This window comes from Chrysemys picta, chromosome 3 (genome assembly GCF_011386835.1).
Source record: "Chrysemys picta bellii isolate R12L10 chromosome 3, ASM1138683v2, whole genome shotgun sequence".
In the NCBI taxonomy this organism is placed as follows: Eukaryota; Metazoa; Chordata; order Testudines; family Emydidae; genus Chrysemys; species Chrysemys picta.
Window position 1 is genome coordinate 121205742 of NC_088793.1, and position 27807 is coordinate 121233548.

The following is a 27807-nucleotide window of genomic DNA, read 5'->3' on the forward strand; positions in this document are numbered from 1 at the left end:
TGCCTATTTTTCTTCTCATTGTTAAACCAATGTCAGTGAAAACCCTTCTGTTAGCTTCAGTTGAAGGGAGAGTACAGAGACCCAAGGATATAATAGTGACTGTGGGGCAACTCTACTGTTGCTTCCTGAACTGTCAGAGAGAACTCTGGGCAAAGCCCAATTACTCAGATTCTCTGAGAGGGTTCTTATTTGAACGTAAGTAAGGGCAAGTTTCAGCAAAGTGTTTCTTCTCTATCCCCTAGTCCCTTGGCTTCTTAGTTTCAGAAGACATTAGGAGTTATCTGCTCTTCTATAGAAGAATGAATATTTGTCTATCACCTTTAAAAAAAAAACCAAAACTGAACAGAAGTTATCTGGTGCATGGCCCACATAGCAGTAATGGGTGGGTGGATAGGAGAATATTTGGTTAAAAGTTTTTATCTTTTAGGTCCCCTATGACCAGGCATCGCTAACTCCAGATCAGTGAGGTATCAGGCCATGCATTATGTTTGGTGGGGCCACAGAGCTCAGCTCCATGGGGGATTGGGGAGTAGTATCTAGTGAAGGTTGCTTTTTCACTCAGGTGCAATTTTACTATGATTACAACACATTTAAAAAAAAAAAAAAAAAAAAAACCACACACCACACCCTACCCAGAGGTTTTGTAAGTTAAATTTACATTTGTAGAACAGAGTCTAGATATTTTAATTAGTATAAGGAATCAAAGTCAACAAGAGTTCTGGTTTTGTGTATTTTAAACAAGTTAACACTTAAATTGCTACCATCCCAAGTTAAGTGATGTGCTCTGTTCGGTCGTACTTCCATTTGGGAAAGACCTCATATTCCCCCTATTCTGACAGTGATTAAATCAACACTTCTTTCCCCAGTTCACCACCTTTGTTCTCAATAAAAAGGTGAAATTTCATCACTTTGCATTGCAATAAAACTTAGTGACAAATCAGCAGTGTTTTATGACTAATACAAGTACGTGACTGGATTGTTTTTATAGAGGGAACACAAGGCAATTTAGAACATTATGTATTACCGTGGTTATGACAACTCTGCTATTTCACAATAAAGCTTTGTGCAATATGGAAAAATCCACTGTAGCATTGCTATAAATGCATCTCTTAAATCTAATGCATAAGACAAAGAGCTATGGCAAATAACCTACCATGCTCCACCATTTACCATCTTTCTTAGAAGGATTAAATCCAAATGTAAACATTCATTAATAAAATTACTGTTCTACTAAGAATGGATCTCAAAGACAACTAATCAGTTATATAAATGAAGGGCCAGTTCATTCCTTGGGTGCTCAAAACTCAGTACAGTCAATAGATATTTTCAGTATGCAAGGCCTAATGTGTGTCATAAGGACAAGCCTTGTGGTTAGGGCAGTGTTTCCTAAACTGTGTTCCGCAGCTGAGGACATAAAAAAAGAGCTAGTTTGCCAACTGAAAATTTGCCATGAGTATTCATTGCATCTAGAGGAGTCCACTGACATTTCAGGACTTGCTGTGCTATTAGTACTTGTCCGATATAGATTTAATATTATTGAAGAGGACCTGCTCTTCTGTGAATCTCTGCAAAGCAACACTACTGGAGAAGAAATATTCAACTGCATCAACAATTTTATCAGAAAGCATGAAATTAGTTGGGGAAAATGTATTGATGTATGTACTGATGGTGCTCGGGCAATGATAGGGAAGATGAAGGGAGCTGTAATGCGAATCATAAATGTGGCACCAGAAAGCACTAAGAGCCATTGTGTTCTACACAGACAAGCACTTGCAGTTAAAAAACACACACCAAACCCCAGCATATCTGAAAATTGTGCTCGATGAAGCAGTACAAATTATCAATTTTGTCAAATTTTGACCACTTCAATCGAGGTTATTTAAAATTCTGTGTGAGGAAATGGGTAGTCAGCACAAAAACTCTTTTTACATACGGAAGTGAGGTAGCTATCCAGAGGAAAAGTGCTTCTGAATGAACTACTGGTATTCTTCACTTCAGATAATTCAGAACGAAAATTAAATGACTGTCTGACAAAGCCTTCATGGCTAATGAGAATTGCGTATCTTGCAGATATTTTTGCAAATTAAATGAAATTAATCTGTTGCTGCAAGGAAAGAATGTGACCATTTTTACTACTACAAGGGATAAAATTCCATCGTTAAAAAAACTGGAATTCTGGGAATCTTCTGTAGAACAGAATAACTTTGACGGCTTCCCTACAGTACATGAATTTCTGACTGAAAGAAATTCTATGAAGAAGTTTCCAGCATCATTTTACAGCACTTACATGATAGCAGGCCTCTTTATTAGAATATGTTCCTACAACTACTGATGATAATGCTTGGGTTCGAAATCCGTTTGTAATTACAGCCAAACTAGTCGGCTTTACTGGGAAGGATTATGAAAGCCTAATTGACTTAATTTCGGACTCTGATTTTAAACAAAAAAGTTTAAGGATCTTCCGCTGAATAATTTTTGGAGCAGCCTAATAGAAGAGTACCCTAATGTGGCTAAACGTGCAGTTCGAGTGCTCCTTCCATTTGCTACAACTTATTTGTGTGAGACGGGATTTTCGTATTATACTGCAACCAAAACCAAATATAGGAATAGACTTGATGCTGCACCTGACATGAGGATTCAACTTTCCAGCATTATTCCTAATATTAAGCGAATTTGAGATAGAAAAACACAGAAACACCAATCCCATTAAATCCAAATTTGTATTTCTGTTTATAAAAATAGATTTTCCTAGTAAAAATCATGTGTATGTGTATAAAAATAACTTTTTTTAAAGAACACTGTTTTTAAATTTTGACACCTGCACTGGATTTTTGTACTACTGTATACACGCTTTCCAGTTAGAAATTGTTAGTTCAAATTATTTTAAATTTGTATTTTTGCTTTGTTTTATAAAAAAATATTTGAGCATAAAGAACACAATTTATTTGGAAACCAAATGACTACAAAATAATATTATAAGTGTTCCATAATACACTAAACAGTGTTCCGTAGCCAAAAAAGTTTGGGAAACGCTGGGTTAGGGTGTTGAAGGGGGATGTAAGAGATGGAGAAGCAAGTTCTAGCTCTGCCACAAGTGTCCTATGTGCTTATGGATAAGTTATGAACTCTATCTGCCTCAGTTTACATCACCAAAATTTGGGGATGTTATGAGAATAAATTCATTGAAGAGCACTGGGATGACTGGGGACATAAATATATAGAACAGGGTAATGAGGGGTTGTTACCGCCTCAGGAGGGGTTGGCCCCACGGACAGTCCTCCTCCGACAGTAAGAAAGGGGGACATCTCATAAGTGGTATGGAAAACAGACTCCACACTCAATTACAGACCTCAAAGTCACAATTCTCCAACAACAACAAACACCCTTCAAAAACAGACTCCAACGAGAAACTGCAGAACTGGAATCAATTTGCAAACTGGACACCATTAAATTAGGTTTGAATAAAGACTGGGAGTGGATGGGTCATTACACAGAGTAAAAACTATTTCCCCATGCTAATATTTCTCCTACTGGTACTCACACCTTCTTGTCAACGGTTTGAAATGGGCCATCCTGATTATCACTACAAAAGTTTTTTTCCCTCCTGCTGATAATAGCCCACCTTAATTGATTAGTCTCGTTATAGTTGGTATGGCAACACCCATTTTTTCCATGGTGTGTGTGTATGTATCTTCCACTGCATGCATCCAATGAAGTGGGCTCTAGCCACGAAAGCTTATGCCCAAATAAATGTGTTAGTCACTAAGGTGCCACATGTACTCCTCATTCTTTAGACGCCACACTGAGTACACTATTCCAACACAAGAGATACTCCAGGATATCATAAGTGAACAAAAGGCTAAGTGTTTAAATTATTAAATGATAAAACCTCCCAGAATACTAACAAAGGCACGGTAGTATATTTTGTAAAAATAATTAAGTCTTTGTAATATGATCTCATTGCAGCTGCCAGCTATTAAATCTCTGCTGAAAAGTGGGACAAGTTTATTTGATTAGTTTTCATGAAAATTACTGGGTGTATGGATTAATAAAGTGAGAATTTCTTAGGGGTAAATTGTAATAGAATTCATACAGCATAAAGGAGAACATGTAGTTGCTCTGTCCCCACAAGCAGACCAGGGCTCCACCTGCAACTCAGAGCCCTTTACACTACAGCTACACCTGTAATTCTCAGTTTGGGTGGAGATACACATGCTAGCTTTGATTGAAGTAACGTGCTGAAAATAGCAGTGTAAACACAGTGGCAGGACTGGTTGCCTTGAGTCCAATCTCACCCAGGACCCTAGGTAAATATTGCACGGCTAGTCCAGCCACTGCCCATGCCACAGTGGCTACGTTTCTGTTTTTAGTATGTTAGCTCGATCAAAGCTAGCTCGATCAAAGCTAGCACGTGTATGTCCACCCAAGCTGGATTATCTCCAGCTGCAGCATAACAAGGGCCCTACCAAATTCATAGTCATGAAAAAAAAAAAAACAACCCACACATCATGGACTGTGAAATCTGGTCTTTTGTGTGCTTTTACCCTATACTATACGTATTTCACAGGGGGGAGACCAGCGTTTCTCAAAGTGGGGGTTCTGACCCAAAGGAGGTTGCGGGGGGAGGGGGGTTGCAAGTTATTTTAGGGAGGCTGCAGTATTGCCACCTTTACTTCTGTGCTGCCTTCAGAGCTGGATGGCTGGAGAGTGGCGGCTGATGGCAATACCATACCAGGCCATCCTTACTTCTGTGCTGCTGCCAGTAGTGGCTCTGCCTTGAGAGCTGGGCTCCCGGCCAGCAGCCGCCGCCACTCTCCAGCTGCCCAGCTCTGAAGGTAGCACCGCAGCCAGCAGCAGCACAGAAGTAAGGGTAGCAGTACCGTGACCTCCCCACAACTCCTTTTTGGGTCAGGACCCCTACAATTACAACACTGAATTTCAGATTTAAATAGCTGAAATAATGACAATTGAGAGTCCTGTGGCACCTTTAAGACTAACAGATGTATTGGAGCATAAGCTTTCGTAGGTGAATACCCACTGCGTCTGACAAAGTGGGTATTTACCCACGAAAGCTTATGCTCCAATACATCTGTTAGTCTTAAAGGTCCCACAGGACTCTGTTGCTTTTTACAGATCCAGACTAACACTGCTACCTCTCTGATAATGACAATTACTTTTAAAATCCTATGACCATGATATTGACCAAAATGGGCCATGAATTTGGTAGGGCCCTAAGCATAACCTTTCCCTTTCTATCCCTACTGCTCACTTGCTCCATGGGGGAAGTAAGCCAGGACAGTCCTGGCTCATCTCACTTCCTGTGCATGCCTGCCTATCCACCTCCACAAGAGGAGAAGGAAGTCGTATTCTCCCCATCACACCATTTCCCTTCACACAGGTAGCAAGTATAGGGATGTAAGAGTGCTCCTTACACCTCTAACAGGACACTGGGCCTTGGGGTACATATGTACACCTCAGCATGCTTTGAGCTGTAGTCACAGGGCACATAATTAGATGCGAGCATGCATGTGACTGACAGTATGCCATCTGGCTATAATAGCCAGGAAAGGGTGACCTCAGGGGAAGGATGTGTCTTCTTCCTGCCAAGTTTATGAGAAGTAGGAAAGTTTGTTACACAACTGTGCATGTTACTTCCTGCCTTTTCCATCTCGGTTATTAATAAAGTACACCTGGAAGAAGGAGACATGAAACTGAACTAGGGTGACCAGATCACTGACAAGAAATATTGGGATGTGGGGGGAGAATATTGGGATGTGGGGGGAGAATATCGGGACACGCAGGGGGGCGGAGCAAAGTAAAAAAAAAAAAAGCTGTTTTGCAGGTGCCGGCCGCGCCATGGCTGCTGCCCCCCCCGCGGGCACATATGGCATGTCCCGCCGCCCCACGGGGAAGGAGCCGCTGGAGCGAAAGGTGCGGGGCTCCGGACCCCGGCAGCGGCGGGGGAGAGCGGCTCAGGGCCACACGAGCCGGCACATAAAGTTTATCGGCTGGGGGGGGGGGGGGGCAGGAGAGGGACCCCAGCTGGCTCCTCGCCCTGCCCTGTAGGGGGGTAGCATCCCCGCCCCGTGTCAGCATGTTCCGCCGGCCACCGCAGGCCAGGTAAGGAACCGAGTCCCCCCTCCCCCCGGCTCCTCAGCTGAGCGGCATTCCTCCTCCCTCCCAGGCTTGCTGCTGGAATGCCGGCGCAAGCCTGGAGGGAGAGGGTGGTGGCCGGCTTCCAGTTCCTGCGGCTTGTGAGTACAGGCACCGGGCTGGCAAGGTGGCTGCTCCCCCAGGAGGGTGACGGGGGGGAGGGGCTCAGCTGAGGAGCCAGGACAAGGGGGGGGAGGGGGAAGAGGGCGACTCGGCTCCTTACCTGGCCTGTGGCAGCCGGCGCAACATGCTGGTGCGGGGCGGGGAGCCGGCTGGGGTCCTGTCCAAGCCAATAAACTTGGCATGGCCACTCATGCGGCCCCGAGCCGCTCTCCCCCGCCGTTGCCGGGGTCCGGAGGCCCCCCCCGTCTACCTCCTGGAGGAGCAGCCCCCTTGCCAGCCCCCCTTGCCCACCCAGTGCCCCTACTCACCAGCTCCAGGAACTGGAAGACGGCCACCACCCCCTTCCTCCAGGCTTGCCGCCATTACAGCAAAAAGCCTGGGAGTGAGGAGGAGTGCCACATGCATGGGGAAGAGGCGGGGCCAGGACGGGGATTTGGGGAGGGAGCCAATGGGGGATGGAGGGGGCGGAGTCGGGGTGGGAGGGGCAAGAGCCCTTCCGGGAGGGCAAAATTGCTTGTTTGTCCAGTGTCCCGACCGCACATTGGTCGGGACGCGGGACAAACAAGCAAATATCGGGACGTCTGGTCACCCTAAACTGAACCTGAGGATTTAGGCTGTCACAGCAGCTGTCTGCCGCACCAAACTCCTTCAGACTCTGCCATTCTTACCTCTGCCTTGCAGGTAACATTCAGTGGTCCCCAGTTTCTCAGAGATGTGTTTCTGCAGTGTCCAGTCCTTCTCACAAGACACCAACAAAAATTAAGTTTGTTGCCTCCAAAGTGACAGTGTACACACCAGCCTGTTGGCTCGCTGAGGACACACTGTACCTTAAATATAGTTTACAGTAAAAACTCACTCAGTGCTAAGAATGTTTCTTAAAAAAAGAGCAGATTTAAGTGACACTAAGACACAACCAAAGAGTTACAAACAAAACACTTTTTAGTTTCTAAAGGCAGGTCTACACTTAAAATGCTGTAGTGCTTCAGTGAAGTCACTACTATGCTGATGGGAAAGCTTCTCCTGCCGGCGTAGTTAATCCACCTTTGCAAGAGGCAGTAGCTATGTCCATGGGAGAAGTCCTCCTGTGGACATAGCACAGTCTACACTGGAGGTTAGGTTGGTATAAGAGCATCGTTCAGGGGTGTGGATTCTTCACACCCCTGAACTAGGCATTTATACCGATATAAAAGTTTATAGTGTAGACCTGGCCTAAGACTTAACTTTAGCAAGCTACAATCTTTGCTGAAACAGCTCTCTCGCTTCCATCAAGTTATCAGCAGCACCAGCCCTTCTGTAGGAGGATCCAACATTCACAGAATGAGAGGGTGCTCTCTTCTGTCCCGTAAGTGATGGATAACTAGAATGTCTTTTGCTCTTCTTACATTTCCCAAAGTCCATGGCCTTTTAAAATGGAACCCAGACAAAAAGTTCCTTCCCCCTACTGGTGTGCAGATGCCAGTCTGTCTTCTTCACTGTCCTGTGAATTTGCTCTGTTTGTTTGGATTACTTTGTTTACCTTCGATGTACTTTCATTGTTTCCAGCATCTCCTTACTTAATTTACAATGGAGACATGGGCAAACAGCTAAAACGACATTCTTTTGTCTAGGATAACTTCGTTTAATCACAACGTGTTTTAAGACCATATTACCAGCATACATACCTCTTCATACACCATGCAATATTCATTACCAACCTACCCCAGTTATTAATAGGATACCTTACAAGATGCCATTTGGCTAAACACTCGGACAACAGCATGTTGAGTGTGCCCTGTGCCAGTTGACATAAAGGGTCTCTTAGGGTCACAAACAATTAAAATCCACAGAAAGCCAAAGGGTACATGTTACTGTCTGCACATAGGGGCAAACCCTGCCCAACCCCCAGGACAGAAGGTCCCATGCTTGGTGGAGCTAGCTCTGTTCCTTCCACTGAGTGAGGAAGGCAGGATGCAAAGCATCCATGCAAGGGCTATGCATGCCTCATGCACTAGACTAGATCTCAGTTCTGTGCAGTTTATGTATACCCTGGAATAAAGGGAGGTCTTGCAGTATATGATGGCAAGTGAGAGCTGAGCTAGAAATGGAAAACAATGGATCCTCATTTCTGCTCCCTTCAGCAAATAAGGGTGAGGAGAACCATCCCCTGGCACTCGTATCCCCCAAACAGTAATTTGTAAGTTGTAATTTGCAAAGTAACTTTACCCAGAGGTGTAATACTATCCCTTTGAAAACACAAGAACAGTTATTTATCACTGCCTTAATTTATTTATAAATCAGATTAGGAGCCAGGACATTTTAAAACTAAGCATTTGTTCACACAACTGTACCACTGCTTTTATTCTTCAGTTTCCCTTTGAAAGCCAAGTGCACCCACTGTGAAGCAGCATTGTCATTACATAGGGCAAACTTTACCCCCATGCAGAGAGCCTACAAGAGGCCCAGGCACCACTGAAGTGGGTGAGTTAATTCTCCCCTGAGCAGAGCCACACAAGGTCTAGCCCCCACTGAAGACCCTCTGCACAGCACTAAATGACCCTGTAAGGATGTGGTTTACCCAATCATTGGAGTCCCATTCTGGTTTATTTCAGCAGAATAGTTTTGAATATGGAGAGGAATCTCTCTGTAGCAGAGTACATTCTAAAGGGCCACTTCAAAATCTGGTCCATGCTGGGGGTCAGTGCTGCCCCAGTCAGAGCTCTGCCAGAGACTGTGAACCTTAAGAATCCCTCAATGCCAACCGATACAAAAATATCCTGAAGCTGGTATGTACATTCTGGTTCCAACACAGAAAATCAAATGAGATCTTAAATGAAAGACAGGATCACGATGGTCATTAATATCATTGTGAAACACATGTACACATATTATATAAAAAGTTCTCTGGATACAAAAAAATATGTTCCTAAAGTCTGTCAAGGCAAAGGTGACAAACAGCTTTCTCCCCGACAAAGGATGTTTATTCACCTGTCTCCCTCAGTCTAATAAGTTAACAAAACCAGAAGTCCTTTACATATGAAGTCAGCAGTGTGGGAGGCAGCACACAAGAAAACAAGCTGCAGGAAGTCCTCCTGACTCTGAGAACAAACAAACAAGGAATTTGGAGAAGATAAGAGAAGGCAAGGAAGATACTCCTTTATTCTGCACCTAGGAAGTAATCAGGCAGTGCAATTACATTAATGAAAATAGGATCACAACCTACCCTGCTTGAAATACTGTAAAGGACATTTGGGTGAAAAACTTATTTAGACTGGAGGTTAGCCTCATGTTATGATTTTGTTTTTTTATCTAGCCCTTCTGTTTGCATTGTCCTTACTCAGTAATTCTTACATTTTGAACATTGATAATAAACGTATGATTGTTTTTACTATAACTCTTGCTCAGTGCTATGGTATTATATAAGGAACTGATCTGGAGTAGAATCAAACACGCTGGTGTGTATACTGAACACTTGGGAACAGCAGATCTGTTTTTTTCTATAAGTGGATAAGGAGCTGGACACTACAGAGGAATGTTTCAAAGGGACTGAGACTGGGTACACCTATTGTTAACCTACAAGGCAAAGTAAGGGCTGGCACAGCCCAGAGGAGATTGTTTGGGTTGCTAACAGGCTGGAGGGGTCAGGGAGCTGACACCCAGTTAAGCACATGCAAGTCTCCCCCTCTCGCTGGAGGTAACAATGTGACAGTCAGTCCTGGGCACCCCAAGAACAAGCACAGAGACATAATCCCTCCCCCAGCTCTCATGTAGGCTGTAGGAGTATCCAAGCTATCAGGGCCAGCTCCAGCTTTTTTACCGCTGCAAGCAGTGAAGCAAAAAATGCCCCGCGATCGGCGGCACTTCGTGGCAGCTCTACTGCACCACTTCATTCTTCAGCAGCAATTCGGCAGCGGGTCCTTCCCTACGAGAGGGACTGAGGGACCTGCCGCTGAAAACCCGGACGTGCCGCCCCTTGTCATTGGCCGCCCCAAGCACCTGCTTGGTTCGCTGGTGCCTGGAGCTGGTGCTATATCTTATCTTGAAAGGGTCCAGACTGCTCCCCATATTACACAAGGCCAGCTCCACAGACCAGCACAGGAGGGGGGCATGGCTCTGCATCCTCCTCTTTGTAGTGGTTTGCAGCCCCCAAGATCATACAGAGGAAACAGTCCTTCTACAAGTGCAAGTATTGTGATTGCCCCCCCAAGGGCTCCATTGCATCCCACAGTAAATTGGGGGGGGGGGGGGGGGGGGGGGGGAGAGAAGAGAGATTCTTGAATGCCCTCAGCTTCTGTGCAAAGGCTGAGCACAGTCTATCCCTATGTAGTTTTATAAAAATCTGTTGGTTTGCCAGATCTATGTTCTAACACCATCTTTTAAGCACACATTTATTTTAAGCTCATGTTGTTGAACTTTGCAATGTTTGATTTTATTATATTACAGAAGCACCCAGCAGTTCAGTACAGGGGAGGGCTTATCAGCTTTGTCATTTTAAAAAGGGGAGTTAACAGCAATTTGAATCAAATTGTTAAAATATGTGTTTGAAGATAAGCCTCATTGACACAAAAGTATTTTCAGCCCAGGAGCAAAGATTTTGTACCAGTATTGTGTTTCATTTGGGATGGAATGTGTACTCACTAGAGTGAGTGACTAATCATCACATGCTGGGCTTGAGCCAAGAATAATGCAGACTAGTAGTATACAAGCTTCCCCATACAGTTCTGCCCAGGCATGAACACCCTCTGCTCTTGCAGCCTCTTCAGCCAACGGGGACTGATGTGGACAAACAAGACTCTCACTAAACTCACTTTTCCAAATCCACATCAGGATTTGACTAGTGGTTTGCGAAGGAGACATTGTGAGAATGCAGGGTCAGCATGCAGTATCTTAAAGTTATTTGCAAATTACTTCTGCCCTTTGGAATTAAGAGTTAGAAGCAAATTGCAGCTCTAATAACCTCCTTCAAATTAAAAACTTCCCTGCAGCATTTGATTGTATTTTAAAAACTGGTCAGTGAAGACTGAACTGCATTATTTCATCTAGGGTGGTGGCCTCCCAGGGCATTAGGCACATTGATCAGGCAATGCAGGGAAGCTCATATAGCTGCCATCTATAACTCTTCCTGTTTTGAGAGGGAGAGGGGGTTACTAAAAATAAGCCAATGATCTCTTGAAACTAATACAGCACTTATAAAGTCTGATTATGATCACTTTTTTCTGGTGCAGGAGAGATTAGAATCCGGATGAGAACATATAAATTCATGGACTATTCCAAGAAGCCAGCAGTACTTAGTCATGATGAGGGAATAAGGGAAGATAAGCTACCATGACAGCAGATGCTGGGAATGGAAGAGTGAGAATACTATATATCCAAAGCAGAAAATAAAGCAAAACAAATCTCTACCACCCTTTGCATTTGTGACTTCATGAGAACTTTTGTAGTGTCGAAGATGAAATGCACTTCCCCTGAATTTTGTGAAATTATCTTTACCTTCAACACCAAAATGGAGGAGCTTGCTTGATTGAATGGAATTTGCTATGCTGCCTTCACTTAGCTCTGGAGTTATGCTAAACTATGCCTGCTCCATTTCACTGTTTTGGTTGACTCTGTGATTCATGCTATTACAAATCTGGCAAATCAATATGAGGTTTATCATCATTTCAAAGTACACACTTTTACTTTCTGTAGCAGGGCAGTAACCCTGTTCCAGCCCTGAAGGGCTTAAAACAGCCCTGGGAGAGGGCTGTGGTAGGTGAAAACCTGGGCTGATTGGGGAAGTAGCCACAGCTGGGCCACGCCCCAATCAGGCTGCAGCTGGCCCTTATAAAAGGGCTGTGAACCATGAACAGTTAGTCTCTCCCTGCTTTCAGAAAGAAAGAGAAGGGCCTGGATGCTGGGAAGCTCAGGGTGCCTAGAGTGAGGCAGGGCTGGGGAAAGGCCAGAGGGGCTGGCAAGCTCCAGGGTAGCAACTCCCCAGGCTGCAAAGCCTTGTTCAAGGCCCCATAGAGGTACTGGGTTGCAGAGAAAGGCAGCAGGTCCAAAACCCTCCTTGCCAGTGATGAGTGGCTTATTCTGCAAATCTGCCCCAGGGAATGGGGGCCAGTTGGTGACTGGCAGTAGCCTATGACTGAGGTGAGGTGGGGCTAGGGGGTTCCCTGGTGAGGAAGACCCTGAGACTGAGGGGTGTATGCCAGGGGGTAGCACCCCAGATAACGGGGCACCGGAGTCCAGGGAGGGACTGAGGGCCTGATCCTGCAAGGACTTCAGTCAGATCTACACATGGAATGACCCAACCTAAGCTGTTCTATTAATCAATACACCAGTGCTCCAAAGAATTTACTGCTTATACTTTAAAAACACCAAATTTTTACTAATTAGTTTAATGCGGTCTCTTTCCAATACAAAATTATTGTTGTTTTAACCTTTAATACCATTTTCCCCTTGTTCAAACACCAAGCACATATGGATGACTCATTCCAGGCTTGCTGACCTTTAGTGCAGGGTGGGGAAGAATCACTCTTACCATAGAGCTAGTTTGCTCTGGGCACAAATGGACCAAAATTCAAAACAAGGCCTCTTTCAGCCAAGTCAACATTGTGGGCCAGATGTGCAACAGTGGCTGAAGCAGTGCTTTGCATAATTGAGGACAATGTGCAACAGTGGCCACCACTCCTGAGCCAAGGTCTATCCAGATGCTAGGCCAGCCCCTGGCACAGGGGCAGGCAACCTATGGCACACATGCCAAAAGCAGCATGCAAGCTGATTTTCAGTGGCACTAACACCGCCCAGTCCTAGCCACCGGTCCAGGGGGGCTCTGCATTTTAAATGAAGCTTCTTAAACATTTAAAAAATCTTATTTACTTTACATATAACTGTTTAGTTATTATAGAAAGACCTTCTAAAAACATTAAAATGTATGACTGGCAAGTGAAACCTTAAATTAGAGTGAATAAATGAAGACTCAGCACACCACTTCTGAAAGGTTGCTGACCCCTTCATAAACTAGAGAGACTTGACAGCTGCTCTAATCTAGGACAATTACCAGCCTCCAGGGGCACGCAGCTGGGGCATCCCAGTGTAGTTAAGAATGCTATTGCCCTCAGGAAACAATTTTAACCAATGCACTCAGAGATTAATCAGTAATCAATACTCACATCCACAAAGAAGACTACACCAGGTTGCAGTCCCTGCAGTAACAATCATGAATAAGGGTGACACAGCACACAAAGATTCCTCTCTGCAGGGGGGACTTCTCCAGTAGACACCTAAGCTGGCTTTAGTGCTACACTGCCTCACTGGAGCGGAGCCTGGGCCAGTATCTGGCCCTGTGCATGGAGTCACTTGTGCACATAAGTGACTAGCATCTGCAAGCAAAACACTCCATGTTCACATACAAATAGAGTACAAATGCGATCTCAGAGTATTAAAACACATTAAAGTGACAAAACTTGTTGCCTGCAATACAAATGGAGTCTTCTTTGAAATCTGGTGTGGCAGGCTGTATTCAGCTTTTGTGTCTCCCTCTGTGGGCTCCCATGGTCCTGCTACACCCCACTTTAAGAAGTAGTGAGCAAAGAACAGAACAGAGAAAGGAAGGTGGGTCCTTCAAGCTTGCCTAGAGAAGACTCTTCAGAGCATCCATTTTGAAAGCTAAACACAGTTGTCCCTCAGAGGACGAGGTACCACCAATCAGGGCTTGCTGGCCCATAAAAAAGGTGCTCTCTGGCATTAGCAGTTCAGTTCCAGGCTGGGACCAGCAGAGTGAAGGGTGTTCCTCTCTGGCCAAAGGAGCCTGGCAATCAGACAGAGTTACACCGCTGGGATTGCAGAGAGAAGAACCTGAGGACACTGGCCCCGAGATATCACTAGAGAGAGGGGCCGGTAGGAAGAGGCCCAGGGAAATAGCAGTGAAGGACTGAAGTTGATCAGCACATGGCTGCTGTGCATACAGTCCCTGGGATGGAACCCAGAGTAGTTGACAGGTCCAGGTTCCCCTACCAGCCACAGGTAAAGGGACATAAGACATGTCTCCTTTATTGAGGTTTATCTGGGAGCCCGAACAAAGGACTGAATTTAAAGGGCCCAGAGCCAGGGCTGAAGATTCTAGCGATGGAAAATAGAGTTCAATAAACAGTCTAACACCCTGGAACAGGTTCACTTGGACTTTTTGACTTGGCTCAAGGGCCAAGACACTTAACTCACCAAAACCACCTGGCAGCCTGCAGGGACACTGTGGTATTGCACCCAGCTGCTCAGAGGTAAGTGTCTCTTTGCAACTATTCTTGGTTGTTTTTTTTTTATATATATATATATATACACACATACATATATATATATATATATATATATATACACACATACATATACACACACACACATTAGACCCTGGAGAAATTAAAGCCATGTAAAAAACTCCACACCCCAAAAGTCTATCCCTACTAGTGTCTAGAAAACAAAGTGAACTTGGGGTTTGGGGTGGAATGGGCCTGGTGACAGCGCTGTGAGGGGAAACTATCAGACATCAAAGGTCTTTTCTTTAGAGCTTTCCCTGATCCAATGATGGATTCATGAGATTCTAGGGGGCTCCCTCTCTCTTTATTCTGAGAGTCACTTCCTACTGGACCCCTCCCAACTAAATCATTCCTATGCTCATCTTCCACCAAGTGCCTTCTAGTAAACAGACACTAATGTCTCAGCCCTTAAAACACATCTTCAAGAGGCACTGAGCAGACTGATATCTACCTCACTCTCCATGCATCAGAGCTCAAGACAGTATCCTCTACAACATGCCCAAGGTTGGTCACAGAGCTGCATACAGGTGTAAAATGAAGTAGTCCATTCAAAATGACAGTGTTATGAGTTTAAAAGACCATGGTTACTCTGGACAGTTGAGAGGGAGGGAAGAGGAACTCCATTTTGTCTCCCAACAAGCAACAGGTGTCATGTGTTTTGGAAAAAGCAGCAGCTGCTTTTGAGCAGATAAGTATAGCTGATTTTCCAAAATGCACAGTGATTCATCAGGCACTGATGGGCAGGATCAAGCCTTTTCCTGTCTTAGGTTCTTAGTACTGGATAGATAAACTGAAACATTGTTTTCAGCAAGCCCGTTTTACTGCACTTAACTGCTATGCAATTCTTGGAGCTCATGTTAAGGCAGTTTTCTGATACCATTTAGTTATAGAAGAGAGAATGTCATAATTGTAAGGACTCAGCACAGTGCCATTAGAGCACTTCAACAGTTTCATGCGGATATCTTTCATGTACTTCACAAGGCATGGACTTATAACAATTCCTATAAGCCAACCTGGCTGACAGCAGGCTTCATCACCACATGACACTTATATTTATGGCTCCATGTGATCCAACAGCAATGGGCCAAATCCTTAAGTCCTTACTCACTGAAGTTAATGGAAATTTTAGCTGAGCAAGGACTGTGTCAAAACTGAACATGGATTTAGTCCAATGATTTTAGAAACAGTGACAGTTGGGAACACATTAGTATTCTACAGTCGATAGGCTGCTATTGAAAATGGGCAGGTTACATTGTTTCTCCTTTAAAATTAAGCTTTTGGGCTGATTCTGATCACAACTGTTATTTTAATAAAATAATATATTGAGATATACCCATCTCGTAGAACTGGAAGGGACCTTGAAAGGTCATTGAGTCCAGCCCCCTGCCTTCACTAGCAGGAGCAAGTACTGATTTTGCCCCAGATTCCTGAGTGGCCCCCTCAAGGATTGAACTCACAACCCTGGGTTTAGTAGGCCAATGCTCAAACCACTGAGCTATCCACTAATGGAATTCTTCTTACCTCTATGGAGCTGTTCCTAATTTACACCAGTGAGATCACAGCCATTTGATTTTTATTAAACATGCATAAACACTTTACCATGTACCATAGAAAAATACAGACAATAATAGATACTTAAGGCCAGATTCTGCCACCCTTTTCCTCACGGAGTGCTATCTTATTGGAAAAAACAAACAAACAAAAAAAAACACTAGACCCGCTGATGTCAAAGGAACCAGATGTGCTGCAAGGTAGTACTGAGCATGAGTAAGTCACAGAATCTGGCCCTATAGCTTTCTGTTAGTAATATTCTGAACATGATTTTCCTCAATAAAATAAGATAGCAAAAATTCAGGAGCCCTTATTCAAGCAAAGCTCCCATTTGGTGCTAGATTAGCAGTCTAACTATTGTATTCTCTGTTAGGATTCATTAGGAAAAAGGATAGATAAGACAGAAAATATCATATTGCCTCTATATAAATCCATGGTATGGCCGTATCTTGAATACTGCATGCAGATGTGGTAGCCTCATCTCAAAAAAGATATTGGAATTGGAAAAGGTAAAGAAAAGGGCAACAAAAATGATTAGGGGTATGGAACAGCTTCCACATGAGGAGAAATTAAGACGAGTGGGTGGGATACGAGAGAGGTCTATAAAATCATGACTAGCGTGGAGAAAGTAAATAACTCCTTCTCATAACACAAGAACTAGGGGTCACTCAATTACATTAATAGGCAGTAGGTTTAAAAAAAAAAAAAAAAGTAAGTATTTCTTTACACAATGCACAGTCAGCCTGTGGAACTCTTTGCCAGCGAATATTATGAAGGCCAAGACTCTTTTTAAACCCTGTTATAGAACTAGATAAATTCATGTAGGATAGGTCCATCAATGGCTAATAGCCAGGATGGGCAAGGATGCAAAACCAAGCTCTGAACCATCCCTGGCCTAGTCTGTTTGCCAGAAGCTGGGAATGAGCAACAGGGGATGGATCACTTGATGATTACCTGTTCTGTTCATTCCCTCTGGGGCACCTGGCTTGGGTCATTGTCAGAAGACAGGACACTGAGCTAGATGGACCATTGACCATACCAGGTCAGACCATTCTTATGATTATATACACATTACATAAATACTGTGCATAGATCAGTGGTGTAGCTAGGAATGGAAATTTGGGTGGGCCCCTGACTTTCGGGTGGACAGGCAATGACAGACTGTGCTAACTCAGCTTCTCCAACACCACCCCCTCTCCCTAGTCCTGGCGCCCCCAGATACAGGGCTTCACCTGTCAAGATGGGCACGTGCATGGGGCAGTTCAGAAAATGGCAAGGCAGAGCTGCCGGAGCATAGGTTTCTGAAGGACCTGGCATATAGCTTCATCCTGGATTTCATGTGCCCGAGTGATGCTCCAGGCCACTGTGGCAATGCTACACCTCTGCTCAGATTTGGGTGGGCCAGGATGTTAGGTGGGTGGGCCACAGCCCATCAAGACCCACCTGTGGCTATGGCATAGATACAGTAGTCTACAATTTGACATGTTTATTCAATGAATAAAAGCAATAGTTTCAAATCAAGCTAGTACTGTAAGTAAGAGTCATGTTGTGAGCCAGTATTATCTATCATCTTTTCATGCCAACACTACTGAAATCTGGAACACTTACCCAATTTAAAAAATAAAGTCATGTATGTCCATGAATCTTCAGGATAATGGAGAAATCAGAAGATATACTGGATGAGAACCATTTAGAATGGTATGCAACTATATACCGTGACAGTATGCCTCTGTAAATATTAAGTTCTATCATTCCTTGGTCGGTATTTACTTTTTTGGCCATTCAAACATGATGCTTATCATAAGAGTCCAATATCTATATTATCTTGTGTCAAGGGAATGCCCCAATATGAGTGGATGAAAAAGTTACTTTACAGTACATTTTGATTTAACAAAAACACACACACCCCTACACCCATCGTACTTTAAGCAATACACAGTCTCACAGCAAAATGTAGGGATTTATATACATGAATATGCAAACATAGGTAGTAATCTTATTTAACAACTAATTCATTGGTCAAGATATGGAAATAAAACTTTAAAAAGATTCTTACGGCTTGAAATGCAGTAAGCCAGTCTGCAATTGATCTTCCTGAAAAGCTGCTTGTTGATTGGCCAGAGGACAAGTGTGAAGAGCTGAATGAAGTTAATTATCAGTCCCGACACTATAAATATGTAGCAGATAAGAAGGTGGCAAATGAACTGAGACTTCAGAAAGCCAATGATGTCCATGGTTCATTAACAATGCAAGGGGAACTTCCAGAAAGAAAATCCAGGAATTCAGAAGACAGTCTGCAAAACCAAGCAACAATACCAGCTGTTAGAAAACAGAAATAAAGTTAAATAGAAATTAATATTTTAATACATAGATAACTCACTGCTTTCCTATTAAATTTGTTTTCTATTCATAAGAGAAAGACCTGGTTACAAATACTGACAAAGAGACACTGAGAAAGAGCCACATTTTCAATCAATTTACATCCTTGGTGATAAACACTTGCTCCTATCCCTAAATCCCACTGACTTCAAGAATTAAGTGCTTTGCTGGATAGAAATGGGATTACCCAGGTACTCAATGTCAACCGTGTTCATATGCTTTGCTGAATCAGATCCTTATTGATAAAGTATGAAATAGCTGTACAGAATGGTGTTCAGACAATTACATTCGAAATAAGATATTCCTTGAACTTTACCTTCATGATCAACCCCAAAAGTTGCATTCTTACAGTCTGAGACATTCAAGACAAAAACAAAGAAAAACTGTTTGCTTCATTCTTTTGGGCAGCAGTTTTAATCAAGGCTCACAAGTAGGGTGACCAGATGTCCCGATTTATAGGGACAGTCCCGATTTTGGGGGGCTTTTTCTTATATTAGCACCTATTACCCCCCACTTCTGTCCCGATTTTTCACACTTGCTGTCTGGTCACCCTACTCACAAGGTACTTTGAGAAAGGATGCCTGAGCTATCAGCCACTTAGTCCCTGCTGGTAAATGGTACCTCATACATATCTGCATGTGTAACTTATTTTGCTTTTGAAGCCCGGTCCCCCTCCACAAAACACTCGGTTCTGCCAGGTGCCAAGCATTCTGGCTCAGTGCATGAGAGACATTAAGCACATGCTTAAAATTTAAGCAAGTGAGCAGTCCCACTGAAATCAATAAAACTACCCAGGTGTTTACAAAACTGCTTTGCTTGATAGAGCAAGTGAGCTGATCATCTTGCAGGACTGAGTCGTTATTCAGTAATGCAGATAAGCTGAAAAAGTGAACCAGCTCAGAACATTTTGCAGGTCACCTTTAAGCTTACAAAAACTTCAAAAGGGCCATCAAACATCAAATCCATTCTCCATAATTTGAAATTACATATCAGCAGCTTAAAAATAAGTCTTCCTCCTTTTTAGAAAAGGAATTTAAAAAAAAAATAGCATGTGGCTTCTCTCCTGCTATTCTAATACAGTGCAATCATCAAGTCTTGGTTTACTTCTTTATGTACTAGCATCCTCAATGGGATCTCAGCAGCAGAGCTCTCAGAATAGCGTTGGTTAGGCAACTGTTGCTACAGAGCCAGCAACAGCACCCCAACAATATAGCCTGTAGATCCCTTATAAAGGAATTATTTTTTGTGACAAAGTGGTGAAATTTTAAAAAAAAGTTTATCACCACTAGGCAATTTTAAGATAGAAGTTAAGGGCCAAAAGTTGACCTGACAATGTCCTTTGAATAGAGAAAGCGAGAACTATCCCAGATCCAGTTTATTACTCAAAGTCAGTAGCATTAATACAAAATGTTTTTTCTTTCCCTTCTGTGCTGACATGCTTCATGGGGAAATAACCCTGCTTGACAGATATCATCAATGAAAGCTCTGAATAGTTAGTTATTTATACCTATACCAACCCTGGAGATCCTAAAAATAAAAGATGGACTATTAAGACTTCGTGGGCAGAAAATGTGATGGTTGTCTGGTTGGAAGCATCTTTTTTTTTTTTTTTTTAAATAAAAAACAAAAATCTGAATTCAGTCAGCTGGGATCATCATTGTAGCTAACACTATCACATTATCCGGAGCATAATCGCAAAGTTACCAACAAAATGCAAGGTCCTGTGGCACCCTTAAGACTAACAGATGTATTGGAGCATAAGCTTTCGTGGGTGAATGCCCTGACGAAGTGGGCATTCACCCACGAAAGCTTATGGTCCAATACATCTGTTAGTCTTAAAGGTGCCACAGGACCCTCTGTTGCTTTTTACAGATCCAGACTAACGTGGCTACCCCTCTGATACTTAAGAAAATCCAAGTAAATTTGCATTTTGTATAAGTAACATATGATTTTAACAAAGCATGCTTCCATGGATAAAAACACCTTCCATTATATTTACCCTTTCCATTATTAAAGTAAGCAATTTAGGAGTTTTCTGCCACACTGCAAAAGAAAGTATGTTATCTCACTTTTATGATTGTTAAAAACCTCTCCTCGGGGCGTATTTACTTCATTGCTCACTATATATAAAGATGCCTTTTTTAGTATATTCAAATTAAACCCTCCATCTATCATTTGTATTTTCCAATCCTGCTCCTGCAAGGAAGCAGACCTTCAATTCTAGACACCGTTTTGCTGGACTGTTGTCATTTGAACTCAGTGAGGGAACTATCAACATTTTGGACAGACAATGTGCTTATCACAGCATTCAATATGCACAGCTTGCTCAATTGCTTCATGTTTTCACATTTTTGTCGTTGGGCACAATATACACAGAAAACAGGATAAATATTAGCACTCAGACATGAAGGATCCAATTCAGTACTGTTTACTCAAACAGAACTCCCACTGATGCCAGCAAGAGGTCTGCCCGAATAAGGAATGCATATTTGGGCCCATGCTCACAAGGCAGAACTCTGGTCTTAGTTAGATGTATGAACTACCCCCTCCATTGATTTTAGCAACATATGACCCACCACGTTGCATTGTGCTGGAATGCCAGTGAATCGTTCATTAAAAAAAAAAAAAGTCCATCTCATTTATTATAAAAATCAAATGTCACTAATAAAATTTCATACTAGTAGAAAAAGCAAAGAGTTCCTTTAATAGCATGCCCTGTAGCAAGAAGTGCTGCCCTGATATTCTCTTGCAAAACAGCAATTCATATGTCTAGCTGCAATACACTTTATCTGGACATTTTCTCCTTAAGTAAATCTGTTCCTGGATCTTCTATGTCTAAAGAAGTTACATAGTGGGTTCTGGTAATCTCGCAGTATTTTCACTTGGATTGCAAGCTCTTTGAGGAAGGGACTGACTTCGCACAGTACCTAGCACACTGGGGCTTTGATCCCGAGTTAGTGTCCCTAAACACAACTATACTATTTTATTGGTATTGTAGTAAACAATCCAGATCCAAATCAACTTGAACCTGATCAGCCATGAAACATGGGGTATCTGTTTCAGAATACATTGCTTCAGAGTGGTGTCAATCCAATAAAGAAGTGATTTGTCCAGGGTTTAAGGAAGGTGGTTTTTTTGGACCAAGCTGTAGCTAGAAAAGGACAATTAAAACACCAAATCTCATAGTTGCTGGTGATCTACATTAAACTAATGGTGGTATCGATCCCCATCTCAGTGTGCAAGGTATGCCCTTTGTGTAATGAAGATTTGCTTCCTTCTACTTGTTATACTGTGTACTGCCTGAAGACAAGTTAAAGTTGACGCTTCTCCATAGACTGGAAAGTGACAATGTGGCATATGTTTATTGCCGCAGTTGCAGGTTGCAGCCACTATCAATAAGGCTGGAAACCAGTTATTAGTATAACACCCTTATCACATCCCTGTTTTCACACATTTATTATTAAAAATTCACTTTTGAGACTGCAAGCTTATTAGTTTGGTCAATGACCCAAGGGTTTTTTTAAAGTCTGTTTTTATGTTTGATCAGGATTGGATATAGTTACAATTCATGAAGCAGCCCCTTGATCTTACAGAGCCTTAAGATAGGACTGTGCTTTTTCCTCAATGTGATTTTAATAAGTTTTGCCAAAAGTAAACAAGTATGTGGAGAAAACCACAGGAACCCTCTCTCCTGATTCAGACCAACTTCCTCAATCCATCAATGGGACTACTCACATGTTTAAAGTTTGACAAACAGATAGCTGACACAATTACAATTGGGTGGGAAAGATATCAATGCATGCTGTACATTGACTGAAACCACAGCAATTAGGCTTATCATAAAATCATTCATTAAAACTGATTAACTGCCTTTTGTATTCGCTAGCCTGTTTAATTCCATGTCACAGAATCCCTCTAATCTAATGCAATTCCCAAAGATCAGTAGGAGTCTGGATCAAAGAACAAATAATATAAAATGAAAACAGAGTCTGGTATAATGGAGATCGGGGAGGGGGCGGGGAGGGAAATCACTGTTTGACATGATTAAAACAAAATCAGGTATTAAGGGTAGCTGATCATAGGAAGGAAGAATATATCATTACTCCACCGATTCAGTCTTTTCACTGTTACAGTAGTTTCCAAAGAAAAATGTTAAACTTGAACACGTTACATTTATGCTCAACATATTCCATACTGCATGCCTTTTATGCTAAACTTTGTAAGATTAAAGTAATAACCACTGATAAAACAAAGTGTGTTGCAATAATTCATGAAGACAATGGTGCATTTGCAAGTCACTGTCTGGTTTCATAGCTCAGTCACAAAATTGAAGTTTGTAAAGCATTTAATACACTAAGAGGCCAATATCAAGTTTAATAAAAATAGTTAATTTAATTAGGGATGGAACTTTGACATAAGGACAAAATAGAGACACTTGTTCTTGTAAAAATAAAAATAAAAAAGCTTAGGGAATTACAAAGCCGTATTTCAATAGGTTCCCCCCTCTCCTCCCTCCCCGCCCCCATTCAATCCAAGCTAGTGTTTGGATTTAAGAACATTCCCCTGCAGTGTTTGCAGCTCAAACATCACCACGCTGAACAAGTGCATGAAAGAGTGAAAGTAACCATAAATAAAAATACTGACTTAAGGCACTTCCTGTAGCCTGGGAAACCGTATAAATAAACAGGCATAAATAGTGCAGGGTACAATTTTATTTTATCAATCAACAATACAGTTGTCAACACAGTCAAGGACACTGGTTTTTTAAACACTGAGGGGACAATGAAGCCCTGTGACTTAAACCAATGTCACCATATTGTTTTTAATAGTCACCCACAGTTAACCCCAGTGAAATGAGAAGAGGATAAGGCCCATAATTCTTAGAGTGTGATTTATTAAACATACACACTGATTTTCTTACAGCTCATGACAGAAAGCCATAACAACCTTTTGAAAACAAAGGCCCAATCAATACATTCTCAGAAGACATTAAGATAGAAAAAGGGTTTTTTGGCAGCCATCTTATCAACACCCTTAAATTAATTGGGGGGACAGTGGTCAAAGCAAACAAACAAAAGGATGCTTTGATGGGCACTTCCCTTTGGTATGAAACAGATAGAGGGCCCAATCCTGCCAACACTGGTCTAGTGAGTAGTCTAAGGCTGTACAATTATTTGACTAAGGGGTTACAAGGTCAGGACCATAAATAGTAGCCACTACTCTGCACTCCTCCTTCCCCATGATCAGAGACATCTAGTTTTGCTCTGAAGCAAGACAGATCATACACCTCTTCTGTTTACACCACTTCCAAACATTTCTTTTGTCCCCACATGAGGCTGTTGCAGTACTCCGTCTCCAGTGCCCCCTACTGACTACTTCTTTGGCCCTGCAATGACTTCTCCCTCTCTCTCAATACATGTCCAGTGACTTAGCCCTCTGGCTAGATCAAATCTTTCATAGTCACAGAAAGAAACAGAAATGGAAAGTCCAGCTAAAGGGTCCACACCAACCTCCAAAGAGAAGCTCTTTCTGCCCCCCTTGAACTATGCTGAAGTTCCCTGCTCTTCCCCCACTACTGGGAACTGCAGAGTTCTTTCTTTGGTCCTCCCTCTTTCCTACAGAGATGTGATGGGGTTGAACCCCCCCGTCCAGGGTGCCAGCTGAAGTGCTCGGGTCCCATTGATTCCGCCCATTCTACCAGCCTGGGTTTCCTCACCCTGTTCTAGCTGTGCCAGGCCCGCAAACCTTCTCTAGCACACACACACAGCTGAGGCCACACCCAGCTGCAGACAGACTGAAATCAGCTCTGTGTGGGAAGATTCAGCTCAGGGATTTACTCAGCACTCACCTCCTTTGGAGTGTAAACCCAAAATAATATGGTCTTGCACTAGAGAGAGAGATCTGGACAGTGCAAACAAAAAAAAAAAAATTCACACCTCCCTCAATGTGGAGGGAGACATGCACAACCTCCCATTCCTCTTCCCCCCGCCCCCCAATATGAATGGTACAAACTGGGATTTGTAATAAGATTATTTTTGTTTGTTAACTACAAAAGGTAGATTTTAAGTGATTAGAGGGATAGCAAACAGAACAAAGCACATTACTGAGCAAATAAAACAAAACATGCAAACTAAACTTAATATACTCAAGAAACAGGTTACAAAATGTAATTTCTCACCCTAAATCTTGTTTTAGGCAGGTTGCAGCATTTCTGTAGCTTAGAGTTATAGTTATTTCTCTTTACAGACTGGACCCTTATCTCAGCCTGGACTCAGCAGCTGCCTTTCCTGTCAGGTGTTTTTCACACAATCTTCCCTCTTGGACGGCGAGGCAATAGAGAAGAGTCCTGACTGACTTACTTCCCAGCCTTAAATAAAAGATTCCCACCTTATGTAAATGCTGTTTCCCCAGTCTAACCCTCCCCCTCACCCCTTCTTAATGGAAAAATACTGAAAGCCCAAGATGGGGGTCTAGTACCAGGTGACCCGATCACCTGACCCTGTAGAGTGTCAAAGCAGCAGCCTGGGGAGCTTCTCAGGAAGGTGGGAGATTAGTATCTTTCAAGTCTATTGTTCTTCCTAATGGCCCATTGAGGTGGATTGCCTACTATCTGGTGAAAAGAACAGGAGTACTTGTGGCACCTTAGAGACTAACAAATAATAACAAACAACAAAGGTGCCACAAGTACTCCTGTTCTTTTTGCGGATACAGACTAACACGGCTGCTACTCTGAATACTATCTGGTGGGCATTCCCCCACATACACACACAGTTGTAATTGTTAAGGTCATTATTCCTAACCTCCAATACAGAAATGATACATTCATACAAATTAAATAAACACATTCAGTAGATCATAACCTTTCTAATGATCTCACATGACCCATCTTGCATAAAACATCTTAGTTATGCCATATTCATATCATAACAATATTTCTATGAAGAATATGGGGTGCAGTGTCACAAGGCCCTCTTCAGCCTATCTTCATCAGACCCTTCCTTAAGAGTGATAGCTCCCTTGCTCTTCCTTCCTGGGTCTCCTTCACTGCATTCTCTTTCATCTCTATGTAGTCTACCTTGATCGTGTCACAGCTGGGATCACTAACTGTAACTGAGTCACAGATCAGGATCAGCTGGAGGTTAACTGCCACATCACAGGAAAAGCTGAGCTGAGTCCCCTTAAAGGACCCGCTAGCCCATGATGACACTCACACAAGGAGATTATGCGAAGGTTGCATAAACTGGGGCGGAGAGAGTCAGGAACAGAATTTTAGAGTTCCTAGCAGCAAATTCAGTCAAACTGCACTGTTTCGCTGGGCTCTAGGCTACGCTAATGGGACAACTTGAAATCACATTTCCGCCTGAGCATTTTGTACCTGCTACGCTTACAAGTAGTACTTAGAGCACTGTGTTTAAACTGCTTTGCTGCATATGGATGGATTTGTTGAACAGAATAAAGCATCTAAATCTGGGGTTTAGGCTCTTAGTCCCAGCATTAGGCACCGCAAAACTCACACTGAGCTGCCACCTAACTCAGCAGGCACCTACATTTTTCACTATAAAAGTCCCCTATGTGCTCAGGTTCCTGCCTCTAGGCATGTGCACTGCTGCCTCACTCTAAGGCTCCAGACATTTATCTCCCATATAAGTCCCAGCACAATCCTTAAATCAGGTGGGAAAGGGGGGGGGGGATGGGAGAGAAACATTCAAGGGAAGGGAGAGACATACACCTCACTCACCTTGCCTGTGGGGCCTGATCTCCTAGGCCTGGGCTACACTAGCGGGGAGTGGGGGAGGGGTTTCGAACTAAGATACTTCGACTTCAGCTACGCGAATAGCGTAGCTGACGTCTAAGTATCTTAGTTTGACTTACCTGGCCGTCCTCATGGCGCCGAGTCGACTGCTGCGGCTCCCCTCTTGACGCCACTTACTCCTCCTGCCGAAGTGGAGTACGGGCGTCGATTAGCGGATCGATTTTTCACGTCCAGACAAGACACGATAAATCGATCCGATACATCAAACGCTACCCGCTGATCCAGCGGGTAGTATAGACGTACCCTTAGAATGGGGCCCATTCAAAATCCAGAGGAGGACGTGCTTCCTTATAAAACGTTTAGTCCAGTGGTTAGAGCTCTCATCTGGGAGAGAGGGGGGAATTAAACCAGTCTCCCACAGCCCAGGAGAGTGCTCTAACCACTGGACTAAAAGTTATAAGGGAAGCTGAGGCATGACCACTTCTTGCAAGCAGCAGTTTAGGCTCCTAAGCCATTTGACTTCAGGGGAGGGATTCCCAGCTGTGTCTAGCAGAGCTAGGCATCACTGCAGTTTGGATTTAGGCATCTAATTCCATGCAAGATGCACTGCTTAGGACACACCCCTCGTCAGCATCTCCCATTGGCTAGCTTAGGTGGTTCCCTGCTGAGCATCCTGGCTTTTGTGGATCCCATTCTTTAGATATGTCCTTGTCTATTCATTGTATAGGGAGCCTAGATACCTAACCCAGGCTTTGTGGATCCCATTGTCATGCTAGTGATTTTCTAGGCGCCTAAAAGTTAGGTGTTGCAGTGCTGAGCACTGCCATGTCTAAGTCTCATTTCAGATCCGGGCTATGGTCAAGTGCTTTGCTGAATGACAGTCCGAAGCGTCGAGCTTCAGCGGGAAGTTTAGAACAGTCAGACATCTTACAGGACACCGCACACTGCCACAGTTGCTGTTGACTGAAACTGACTCTCACAAACAGAACCAGTTGCTGAGGCAGAGAATACACTCAGGCTAGAATAAAGCAGCCTCAGTAGTGGGTTTAAACAAGCTTTTATTCAAACAACAACAAGAAATAAGCATTATTCTAAAACCGGTTTAAAATCATCTGCAGTACAAGAGTTTCCTCAAATCACGCTTCTATATATAGACACACACACACACAGCAAGTCACAGGAAATTGTGTTTTATTCGTCTTGCTTGTGGTTAGCAAGTGCGTACATGACTAACACTACAGCATCTCCCCAAGAAAGCATAGTCCAATAGATGCCATAATAGCTAGAATTGAAGGAGTTTACAGGAAGAATTGTCTGTTTATCCATTTGTTCTCTTAGAGCCTGATCCAGTTCCCACTGACTTCAGGGCATAGGATCAGGCCCTGAGGTCCCAATTCAGGATTGCATTGAATCCCATGCTTAAATATCATTGACTTGAACAGCACTTAAGCATAAATGATCTGGAAAAAGGGGTAAACAGTGAGGTGGCAAAATTTGCAGATGATACAATCTTGAGTAGTTTGTAACTCTTTGCAATCTGCTTTGGATGTAACTAAGGAACCTCACAAAACTGGGTGACTG

The 27807-nt window shown here is 43.1% G+C and overlaps 1 protein-coding gene across 12 annotated transcripts in view; it reads right to left on the reverse strand.

Moving 5' to 3' along the window:
• The window catches only part of AGPAT4 (1-acylglycerol-3-phosphate O-acyltransferase 4), a 183453-nt gene that overhangs the window by 86720 nt on the left and 68926 nt on the right, over positions 1 to 27807 (reverse strand). For all 12 annotated transcript variants that reach the window (XR_010600134.1, XR_010600137.1, XR_010600136.1 and 9 more), the window contains one exon: positions 18151 to 18388. Coding sequence is in view for 8 of the 12 variants with exons in the window: in XM_065590394.1 (XP_065446466.1) it covers positions 18151 to 18328 (178 nt within the window). In the remaining 4 variants the exon portion in view is untranslated. The remainder of the gene's footprint in view (positions 1 to 18150; positions 18389 to 27807) is intronic.